The sequence below is a fragment of the Erpetoichthys calabaricus genome, chromosome 15 (assembly GCF_900747795.2).
Source record: "Erpetoichthys calabaricus chromosome 15, fErpCal1.3, whole genome shotgun sequence".
NCBI lineage: Eukaryota > Metazoa > Chordata > Cladistia > Polypteriformes > Polypteridae > Erpetoichthys > Erpetoichthys calabaricus.
Window position 1 is genome coordinate 65,145,979 of NC_041408.2, and position 12,026 is coordinate 65,158,004.

Consider the following 12,026-nt stretch of genomic DNA (forward strand, 5'->3'; position numbering starts at 1 on the left):
AATTTTTGTTTGGGTATGTTTCATACTGCAAACTTTGAAGTAAACATACCGATATATACCACCTGGACCCCTCTGACTGGGCAGAAACATTTTTTTCCTGGGGAAAAAATTATCATGGAAGGTTGGCAGCAGTTTTATTTGCACAGCGCTGCATTTTACATAATTGCTAACTAAGAAACTTGAAAATTATGAGCTAAAGGACACATTTCAAATAGCCGAGTGTACAACAGAAGGCAAGTCCTGCTGAGTGTGGTCTGATGTGCTTCAAATTTATGACAGCAAACTTATTGGATAATTTTTATTTAATTAATTGTCACTGAGCATTTACTATCCACTAGCCACCGTGTGAAAATAACATCAGTTTTGTTTATCTCAAATCACATGTCTACTGTTTTAACTCTTGTGCTTATTTGGCAATAATGTTTATTTTGGAGTGCTTATGTCTTATATCAAAACGATACCCCACCTGTGCACACCGCTTTTGCCGTGTATGATTAGAATGTTTGATCATTGGTCCCACACGGCACTGCTGGTTGTTGCTTGCCACCTCTACATTTGTTTTGATTGACGGGATTGTAACTGAATTTACTTCTTTTTTTTTTTTTTAAAAAACATGGACAATTTCTGGAGTCTCTGATCCCGAACCATGTCTGCTCTGATTGACTGGTAATTGTGCGGGTTGTTTATGCATATACATTTGTATATTTATGCGCACATTTATTTATTTTATTTTTTTACTTTTGTATTGTTTTTAATGCTCCATGTTAACCCTCAACTGATTTTGATTTAAATGAGATTGCCTAACTGTTGACAGCAGACGGATAATGTGACTACAAAACGCACGTACAATTTCACACATAATGCATTGTATTTCATGTAGTTGGATTGGTTCCTTGTCAGATGAAATTCATACTTAAAGGAAACCGCTTCAGAATTCGCTTGGTACCCCACAAAGACCACACTTTCCAAAGGGTCTCAGTAGGGTTGTTTTGATCTGCACCAGAATGTGATTGTCATGTTGATATCTGCCTAAATAAACCAGACTTTCAGGGAAAGTGTTCGAAGAAAAAAAATTAACTTGGTGTGGAAAATACTTAAAAGTCAAATGACAAAAAGGTTATATTTTATCGCTGATTAGAATTTATCTTCCTTCATTGTGATTTTATGGTTTGTATGATTTGTATGTGTATTTTTAAAGCAGACATCATAAGTCAAGTGGGACAGATTTAGCTGCTTTCTAGATTATTATCAGAGGGTGCCTAATAAAGTTTTTTTTTTTTTTTTTTTTTTTTGTAGCAAGGCTTTCCACAGCTTATGAACATACTAAAATTTTTATTTTAGTTTTGGGAAATTTAAATCCTGTATAAGATCATCTTAAACAATTTGGTACATATTCAATCAGATGGTCTGAAACGTATTCTAGTGGTAAACCGTTAGCCATTCTAAAAACTGACAAAAGAATTTAAAAATCTGTCCTAAAAGAAAATGGTAACAAATAAAATGCTCATTCTTACAACATTGTGCCAGTACTCAAGCTGCTGCATTTTGTACTATTTAGAGTCTATCTGTGGTATTTCTTTGGCTGCCCAGTAAATAGTGGATAATATGACAGAAGTCTGTATACAGTGATCCCTCGCTATATCGCGCTTTGCCTTTCGCGGCTTCACTCCATCGCGGATTTTATATGTAAGCATATTTAAATATATATCGCAGATTTTTTGCTGGTTCGTGGATTTCTGCGGACAATGGGTCTTTTAATTTCTGGCACATGCTTCCTCAGTTGGTTTGCCCAGTTGATTTCATACAAGGGACGCTATTGGCAGATAGCTGAGAAGCTACCCAGCTTACTTTTCTTTCTCTCTCTCTTGCGCTGACTATCTGTGATCCTGACGTAGGGGGTGTGAGCAGGGGGGCTGTTCGCACACCTAGACGATAGGGACGCTCGTCTAAAAATGCTGAAAGATTATCTTCACATTGCTACCTTCTGTGTGCAGCTTTTAAGTATGCTGCACGGTGCTTCGCATACTTAAAAGCTCGAAGGGCACGTATTGATTTTTGACTGTTTGTTTTTCTCTGTCTCTCTCGCTCTCTCTCTCTCTCTCTCTCTGCTCCTGACGGAGGGGGTGTGAGCTGCCGCCTTCAACAGCTTTGTACCGCGGTGCTTCGCATACTTAAAAGCCAAACAGCCCTATTGATTTGTTTGCTTTCCTCTCTGTTTCCTTTGAAGAGGAAGATATGTTTGCATTCTTTTAATTGTGAGACAGAACTGTCATCTCTGTCTTGTCATGGAGCACAGTTTAAACTTTTGAAAAAGAGACAAATGTTTGTTTGCAGTGTTTGAATAACGTTCCTGTCTCTCTACAACCTCCTGTGTTTCTGGGCAAATCTGTGACCCAAGCATGACAATATAAAAATAACCATATAAACATATGGTTTCTACTTCGCGGATTTTCTTATTTCGCGGGTGGCTCTGGAACGCAACCCCCGCGATGGAGGAGGGATTACTGTATAAGAAAACACAAATGCATATCAGTCCACTTCTTAGCAGCTTGCAAGGAAAGATGGGGTCTAACCCTGGATGTTCCTAAGGTGAATGATAGCAGTCTTAGTGACCTAATTAATGTGTAATTCAGGGAATCGGTAAGTTTCCTCACCTCCGGTCTAATAAGTAACACCAAATTTCTCGGCAGAGGTTGTATTTTATTAGAGTGCTAGTACAAATATGTAAAATTTCTTTATTACTGTGGTTTAATTTAAAGAAATATTATTCATTTAGTATCCTATTTAAGAAAGGAAATTAGCCATCGGCCTGAAATTGCTTAAAACTGGAAGATTACATTAGCCTGTTTTTTTTTTTAAGCAGAGGTTTAACTGCTGTTTTAAGTGCATCTTTAAAATTACTTGTTTCTTTTGAACATTTTACAGTCTAAAACACTGGTTAGCAAAAGAACAGTTTATTATGATGTGAGTTTCAGATTAGGAGAGAAGTAAGAATTGTGCAGGAAAAGAATGGATTAAAAGGGACAACATTGTGAACTATGAACAGTCTCCCTCACTGTTCTGGTTTGGAGGGATTCCTTACATGAGCTGACAAAACGTTTAGCTGGCCAGTGCACATTGCTACTCCCAGCTTTTCTTGGACAGAGACAAGCTACTTGCACCACTGCTCCTCTCTCTGCCTTTCAGCTCATCGTGCACATACACCCATACTCCTCCTTGGCATTGTTCTTGTTCACCACCATCTTGCCTTCTGATTCAATGTCTTTTACTCTCTTCCACTCCACAGCTCACTTGCCTACAACACCTCAGCTCTGATTCTTCACCCCCACCAAAAATCAAGTTATTCTTTCTTTTATCTCCTCCCTTCACTTGTACATCCTCCCCATTGGTTAATGGCATTCTTCATGTGCCCCGCCCACTTCTCCTGCTGACAGTCTTTATTTGCATAGCCAGCAGGCCCAAAGTCAAGTCCTGTCTCAGTGTTGAGCTGCACTGACCAAGTATGCAAGGTGCTACAATATGAAACTCATTTTAAAGACAAAGGGAGTCTTTGAAAAAAATGACAGGCATTGCACGCTGTATGTTTTGAATACTGGGGAAGAGGTCTGCTTTAAAAATAAATGTTTGACAGCCCTGCTGTGGCTGGATATTTAGTCATTTAAGTATTCTGCTACTATTTTATACTTATTTTCCATTGTCTTGCTGACCCCCCCAGTGGACCACTAAGAAGCACTGGCTTAAATGATTCATTAGCAAGAGTTGCTAGAGTCTTTGTAAATTGAAAATGGAGATTTCCTGAGATTACCAATGCCTTCTGATCCCCAAATGAGCTTAAGGAGCAGAATTGATAGGAAGTAAATACAGTGGAACCTTGGTTTGCGAGTAACTTGGTTTACGAGTGTTTTGCAAAACGAACAAAAATTTTTAATAAATTTTCACTTGATAAACGAGCGAGGTCTTGCAGTATGAGTAGTTTGTCTGCTGAGTGTCATGTGATCACAACTGAGCTGATGGTTCTTCTCTCTCTCTCTCACTGCGGGATTGTGGGCAATCGTCTCCTATTCTCCATCTGAGTCGGCGTGCCTCACTCATATAGTCAACATCCGTACGAGCGTATAGTGTTTACTACAGCATTAGCATTGTGACTGTGTGCGCGCTTGTGTGTGTGTGTGCTGTGACGTGCGAGTCCCCGTCTTGCACCCTAAAACAAGAAGCTGAGTCTCAGTACTTTAGCAACACAAGCTTTATTCAGCTTGAAACAGCAACAGCACGGTTATTTATACACAGACACAGCAGTCAGGCAGGGCCCTGCACATTTATAATGTTCCTTGTTCCTTGTATCACCCATTGACGGCAGGCGCTTATAGCATGTCCGCGTTCTTTTCGGATTCGCTTTTACGGCGAACTGCTACAGCGCTGGGAGACTGCGATTGCTTTGGGACGCTCTTCTGCGTGTCGTCCCATTGGGTGCAATCCCACAAGAGTTTAGAAACTCACTCACACCAGCCATGATTCTTTTCAAAGGTAAAGTGCAAATTAATTTGTTTTATGTATTTTTACTTTATATTTTGTATTAATCATTTTTATATGAATAGTTTTGGGTTGTGGAACAAATCATCTGAGTTTCCATTATTTCTTATGGGGAAATTCACTTTGATATACGAGTGCTTTGGACTACGAGCACGTTTCTGGAACGAATTATGCTCGCAAACCGAGGTTCCACTGTACAAGGTTTACGACAGAAAACACTTCTATAATCTGCAATCTCTAGTTGTGCTTGTGAATCTGCCATTTTGTATGCCAAGACAACTTAGGTAAGTTTTATAGTACAGTATACTCACAGCTATAAAAACACAAAGAGAAACAATTTTTTTAAAATTGTTTAGAAGCAGATTTGCATCAAATGATACTGCAGTATTCCTGAGAAGGCGTCTTATTCCTCTTTCTGCTTATCACTTTTCCTTATAGGCGAATTCCATTGGAATCCATTCCTGAAGATGAATCAGCTTGTGGCTCCTGGCTACATAAGCTTTATCAGGAGAAAGTAAGTGTTCATCTTCCAAGGTATCTGATGCAAAGTTGGCCTCTCTGATAAGCCATTAAACAGCAAGTGCAAATACAGACCACAGAGTGCAAACATTAGTTTTGTATTATTTGATATTGTTTTATATTCTTATGTCAGTGTAACTTCAATCAAAAGGAGAGAACGTTGAAATTAGCCAGTGTGGTTTTTTTTTTTTTTTTTTTTGTCCCTCTTTGTTTACAACAATGTGTAATATAACAAAATATCTTGGTATGTTGATATAAACAACACTATTTATTCATACTTTACTAAGATTTGATGCTAGGCTGTCATCATGCTGACTTCATGGTCAGTATACAGAGTGCAGTGCAATGTAACATGGACAACGTGCCGCTAATATGCGTGAGCAGACCCACTTTAGAGCATTTGTCTGTGCTAGCGCCCACCTCGGTAAATGGAATTTTATTTCGATGTACATTAACCTGCTTTCTAATAAATGCAGGGATGAGAGCAGGCAATGTATTTGGGCCTGTTCTTAATCCTGTCCACCTGACTCATTTATTGTAGTAATATACAGTACTCAACTATTCATAGGAGTTCTGACACATTACAGAATAATTGTCTTTTTTTTCCTTTACCAGGATAACTTTCAAGAAGAGTACTATAAAACTGGGAAATTCCCAGGCACTTCCATCACTCCCTCACGTAGGCCATGGACACTTGTGAACTGGTTCTTCTGGGCGAGTCTTCTTCTCTACCCTTTCTTTAGTTTGCTAGTGAACATGTTCCTCAGTGGATCTTCCCTCACTGTCATTGGTTTTACCCTATTCCTTGTTGCAGGTATGTTATTTAAAATTAAATGCACTTTTTAAAAGAAAAATATACAGTATGTAGGACTGTGCCAAAGTGATACATACTGCTCTTAAAATATTTTTTACTTTTGCAATTTGATGGCCTTAGAGCTCTGCACAAAGCACAATACTATATATACGTATAAATATCCATATATTAGATATGTATATACCTGTGTTTGTTTATGCAGTTTTTTAGGTTATTAAGCTCCCATGTCAAATTCATGACAGTAAATATGGATGACTGCAAGGTAAACCTTATAAAAACAGTTGCCAACAAAGAGGAAAACAAAGTTCAAGGTTCTGCTGATCCCAGTGAAATTAAATTTCTTGTGCCACGTGATTTTGGGGAAAAAGGCAAAATCAAAATGTGCCTGGCATAGACCAACTTGCCACCCAACTTCTCATTGAATATTTAAAGTAAGTTCAGTGCAAGCTGTTATGTTTGACAGTATTAGCATCATGCAGTGGTTTGAAGTAGGGTCTGTCACCCATGATGTAGAACTGCTTTTTAATGTAGTGCTATATTGAGGGGAGCAGTAACGTGGTCAAAGTACCAGTTATGACAAGAACCAGAAGAGGAAATGAGAGGACACAGAGAATAGGAAAGGCCTGGCACCAGCACCAGTGTTTATATAAAAAAGAGAGGCTGCAATTCAGTATGTGTTGCCAGTCCAACACCACCACAAAAGTATGACATGCTGAAATAACTTGCGAGTTTAAATGAAAACTGTGGACTTATTAACACAAGACTAATCTTATTGAAAGGGTAAGGTTCTTCATTTCACACAACACTAAATTAAAGTTGTGTCACTGTTTTGTGTAATGGGGAAAATACTTTGAATATAATAGGAAAAAATTATTTCAGAGTTTGGTGCAGTTTCCTTCCGAACTGAGGTCAAAAGATAATAATGGCTGTGATGAGTTACCTTTTGTTTTTCTTTTAATGTTTTTAAAATCTGTTTTCTGTTTTACTTGGTTCAGTAAAAAGGAAGTGATGACAATGCCTTCTTAGCTAGGAGAGATCTAAAGAGTCAGTCTACTTAGCTAATTTGGAGGGCAGAAATGCCATAATCTCCTCTACCGTTTGATTTTTGTAATCCTTGTTTACTAGCAACAGTCAAGCTTCAGTTTGTGACCTACGCAGGCTTTTTCATTCAATATTTGCTTATTAAAAGGGTATATGCCTTACACACAAATTAAACATGGAGCACTGAACACAACCACACGTTTCAGTTTGCTTAGTGCACGGTGCACAGCCTAAACTGTTAACTGTCACGTCAGTAAGGCAAAATTTACAGTGAGAATACGTACATTTTTCGCCTGTTTGGATAGGCTTCATATGCTTAAATGACCTTTGCCAGGTACGACCATGATATAAAGAAATCATATATACTGTATATCAAATATTAAGAAATAACAAACAGTATGCTGATTCAGTAAGGCATTTAGTTTGATCTTTTTAATATATTTGGGCACCACCTTGGTTTATCTTTGTGTTTTTTTGACAGACCTATAAGATTTTAAAAAGCCATCGTGTTTCTTAAATTCATCATTTTTCACTTTGCACTTCTCCATCACTAAATAATGCTTTTAAAGAGTTTATTTAAATAGCTGCTTTGTACAATTGTAGGACATACAATTATTTTTCATGATACGATTTAAGAAGAGAGGAAAATAAAAAATGTGTATGACTGCAAGTGCTCTACAAGTGCTGAACGACTGGATTTCTAGTTCAGAGTGTAAAGGTGAGATTTTATGGTCTGTGTTGTGTTATCCTGATATCTGGGCTCTGGGTTTAGAAATTGTGGCCCAGTTAGACGCTCACTAGAACTGCAGTGGCATTTCTGCATAACTTGTTTTAATTTAAAATATCCTTTGAGTTTTTTTTAAGTGTGTGGTTTAGAAAACAGTTTCACATTACACGTCGACACATACTTTATTGGACACAGTCCAGATTTTTTAGTGCTGCTTTCCTGTTTTTGAAATGAAAACAGTTTAATGCTTGTACATTTTAATTAAATGTCAATCTCTGAATTTTTGAAAAATATATACACAGTATCATCACCAATTTGTGTTGCATGTTCTTACAAGTTAATAATTTAAAGGGAGAAGCCCAGGCAAACTCTACCATGTCATAAAAAGCACAATTCGACCAGAAATATGTCAGTTATTTTTAAGTAAAGATAGCATCCCTGGATGCATTTTGTGCCCTGGCAGGCCGTGTTTGTCTATACACAATGCTCAGAACATCAGTGATGGGGGCTGTCGGCTGTTTATTAAGAAATATGATCTTGTGGTTACAGGAGTGTTTCCTGCTCCTGTCTACTGGTTTTTCAGGCTTTCTTCAGTAATGCTTTGTGATTCCAAACCCCATAAACACAGATGCATAGAGAGACCAGACTAAGACGTTCTTATATGTTTCTGCTTATTTACATCTCAGTCTTCTGAACATAAATTAATCACCTCCAGGCAGTCACAAAACAAATAAGAACTCCTTAGTCTGGTCTCTCTATGCATATACTCTAGCCATACCAAGCCAAGCAGAATGGCAGATAATTTGGAATTAGATTAATCATTGTAGAGGGGCTTGGACAGATGAAATTTAATGTAAGTAAATGCAAGGTACAGTATTACATTTAGGAAGCAGAAATGTTAGATTTTAATACACAGAGGTCTCAAATTTGAAACGACCCTTTTATGACAAGGACTGAGGAGTCATAGTGCACTCCTCAGTATCAAGACAGTGTACCTGAAGCCATTAAGGCGGTTAACACGATGTTAGGTTATATAGCGCAAGGTGTTAAGTACAAGTCTAAGGCTGTCATACCTAAGCTTTGTAGTGCACTGGTAAGGCTCCATTTGGAGTACTGTGCTCAGTTTTGGTCTCCAGGCTAGAAAACTGACATAGCAAAGCTAAAAAAAAAAAAAATGGCCGATTCCAGGACTGCAAGGTATGAATTATGAGTAAAGAACGAAGGAGATAGCAAATGGAGATTAAAAGGTGACACGATTGAAGTGTTTAAAATTATGAAGGGAATTCGCACAGTGGATCGAGAGTTTAACAAGAACATGAGAACACAGTTGGAAACTTGCTAAGAATAAATTTTGCATAAACGGGAAGTTTTTCTTCACACAGAGGACTATGGACACACACGTGGAATAAATTACCAAGTAGTGTCATGAACAGTATGACTTTAGGGACCTTCAAAACTCGAGAAATTGGGTGGGTAGGATTGGCAGGTATTGTTGGGCTGAATGACCTAATGTTTTCCTGTAAAAAGTGGTCTATGGTCGAGACTAGGGATGCAAAGAATATTTGGCCACTGAAAATATTCAAAAATAGTTACAAAATGGCACATTCCAAATTTACACAAATTAGTAAAACATTTGGCAGAATATGAGTCTGCGTTTCCACATCACTCCAGCACTAGGTATGGATGACACTTTCTGACATCACCTTCCAGTCTTTAGGGAATGAGCGTCGTGTCGCATTGCGTTGCATTATGGAGTGTGGTTGCCACCTTCAGATGGTTGTACTGATTTTCTCACAATGAGGAAGGCCAGTTGTAGTTATTTACAGGAGGAAGCCACAATGCCTTTGCAAAAGTGGACAAAGGATTGTGCTGAGACAAACCGAGTCATTCCACAAAACGGTGAGCTCTAGTAATAGTGATATGTGATCTGTTGGACTTCTGTGCGTATGTTATGTGCAGGTTTAAAAGTAATAAATCATTGGAATCCCACAAACAATTTATTATTGGCTCTAAACCAGCAGACTGTGAGAGCACAATCATTCTAGCCAAGGTAAGTTGGCCCAGCTGTTGGTGGTACTTGGCCTGATCTCTATTGCTGGTTTAAGGAGAACTGAAATTTGGTTCATCTAATTAAGATACCATACGTCAAGTGGGTCAAACTTGGAGCCTGGAGGACCGCAGTGGCTGCTGGTTTTTATTCCAGCCATTTTCTTAATTCGTAGCCAACTACAGCAGCTAATGAACCAGACTTGTTTTGCCTTTAATTTTCTTGCTTTTTAAGATTTGTAACACTTGTTTCTCTTTTTGTAGCCAGCAGCCAAAAATAAGATACAAAATGGGCCAGCAGGTTACTAGCTAACCTGGGGGGTCTCAAACTCAGTTCCCCACTTCTTGGTTTTCCTTCCCATAATTAGAAACCTAAACATATATTGCAAATATTTTATTGAGACAAATAACGTATGATGGACACAGAAGTGCCAATGATATCATGTTAGCTGTCACATTGTGGCTGGAATGAAAACCTGCAGTCTCTGTGGCCCTCCAGGATCCCTGCTGTAAGCCATCCTTTACTATTTACAAAATTAGATATTATTAGTTTAGTTATTCATTTATGTTTGTTGGGCTCATTTTTTCTCTAAATATGTTCTTTTTAAAAAGGTTGTTTTCAATAATAATAACTTGCATTTTATTGAAAACCTAAAAATGAAATTGATTTAATTTTAGGCATTATGGCATAATAATAATAAAAGGGCATTAAGTATTTAGACAATTGTTTTTGGAAATGTTGACTTTGGCCAGGAATTCCCACGCCAGTGCATCACTAGTTGGAGGCTGACCTTGGAAAGATGCCATTTTTCAAAACTGCTTCTCTGTCAGGACCAAGCGTGACTGTCTCTTTGTATTTTAGTTCTCTTAGTTGAAGCTCCCTGCTGCTGGAGTAATTTCTTTCTTTCTGCTTTGTGTCAATGTTTTCATGCTGTTGCTGTGTGATGATGTAAGTATAGTTTTACTTCCTTGTGATTTTATAAATTAGCTAAAATAAAAGTGCATGTTGCTTTGAAGTTCAAGAATGCATGACGTTATCAGATCCAACTTTTATTTAAAGGGGAGCCCTATCTTTTTAGGCCAATTGAACTGATCGGTGTTTTTTAAAAACGCATTTTTTTTTTATCATTTGCCCAATTGCCGTAATGAGAGCCCCCTTCAAATGGAAGTCTGCTAGCAAGAGCATTTTGATATTAATCCTGTTAAAGTGAGGAAAATGAAGATCTGAACAGCAGTTGTTTGCTAATTGAGGACTTTGTCTCCAGCCTCACTCCCTCCCCGACCTTGGATTAGAATAAGTGAGTTCCATATTTGATCAATAGATTTTTGTCTAGCAATCTGAAGGAAGCAGCCTTCAGTGATGACAGCTTAAATTCCGAGATCAGACACTCCTATAGTATAAAGTGCAAGTGTAAAACCACACGCATGTGCAGTAACAATTCTGGGAAGTGAAGAAGGCCCAGCATGGTGCTGCGACTCACAAAGATCTGCTTCATCTTTCTAAGGCTGAATGTGGCTCACAATGCAGCCTTCTGTTCTCATCAAGTTCTAAAATCAGAAGCAAGTTCTCTTTTCAGGTCACTCATTGGTTATTTTTCGCAAGTAGGTTTTGTTATATTGAATGTTGCCAGTTGTGTTTTTCATTTTATTTTATTATATTATGAAGTGAGTAGTTTAAATTTCCCATCTTGCTTATAAACTGGGTTTATTTTCTTCATTTTGATCAAGTCATTTTTCCATAGGAGTAGCATGGAAGGAGCCCCTTGGCCTCTTATACTTGTTATCCTTGTCCACTTGCATCCATCGACGTTGTGCTTGTTTTTGTTGTGTTCATTTGGAAAGGACAATGCAAGCAGATGACTAGCCTAAGGTGATCTTAACTTGTTGGACCTGTCGAGGTGGAATTTCCTCAGATTTTACCAGTCACAAGTAGGCCAAGCAGGTTATGTGTGGTGGATGGATAATGCGTCTGTCTTCAGTAAGTCCTCGATCAATTCATTCTAACAGCCATATGCCACAGTCTCCTGGATTTGATTCCACCACACTTTGTTCACTTAATTGCACTGGAAGAGCTTCATTTATCATTCATTCAGTTGTCCCCCTACTAAAGTTTCAAGCATGTGCTTTGGTGTGTGAATGTCTAATTTTATGGAATTGTATACCTTTGTTTTATCTGCTTTTTTACATATTCAGCAACAAGCTGTGTATATGAATCTGTCCAGTTCCATACCAGTATCACAAGCATTATGCATTTTATGCAGTCTAAACATTTTAAATGTATTACTAGTGCTACTAACCTTGACAGCCTTGCAAAAAATACAGTTAAGCTTTACAGTTAAGTAGATGCAG

At 38.0% G+C, this 12,026-nt stretch overlaps 1 protein-coding gene across 1 annotated transcript in view; it reads left to right on the plus strand.

The window, feature by feature from the left end:
* The window catches only part of agpat4 (1-acylglycerol-3-phosphate O-acyltransferase 4 (lysophosphatidic acid acyltransferase, delta)), a 76,587-nt gene that overhangs the window by 53,183 nt on the left and 11,378 nt on the right, over positions 1-12,026 (plus strand). Inside the window, exons 7-8 of the mRNA XM_028820138.2 lie at positions 4,969-5,044; positions 5,665-5,863. Coding sequence (XP_028675971.1) covers positions 4,969-5,044; positions 5,665-5,863 — 275 coding nt within the window. The remainder of the gene's footprint in view (positions 1-4,968; positions 5,045-5,664; positions 5,864-12,026) is intronic.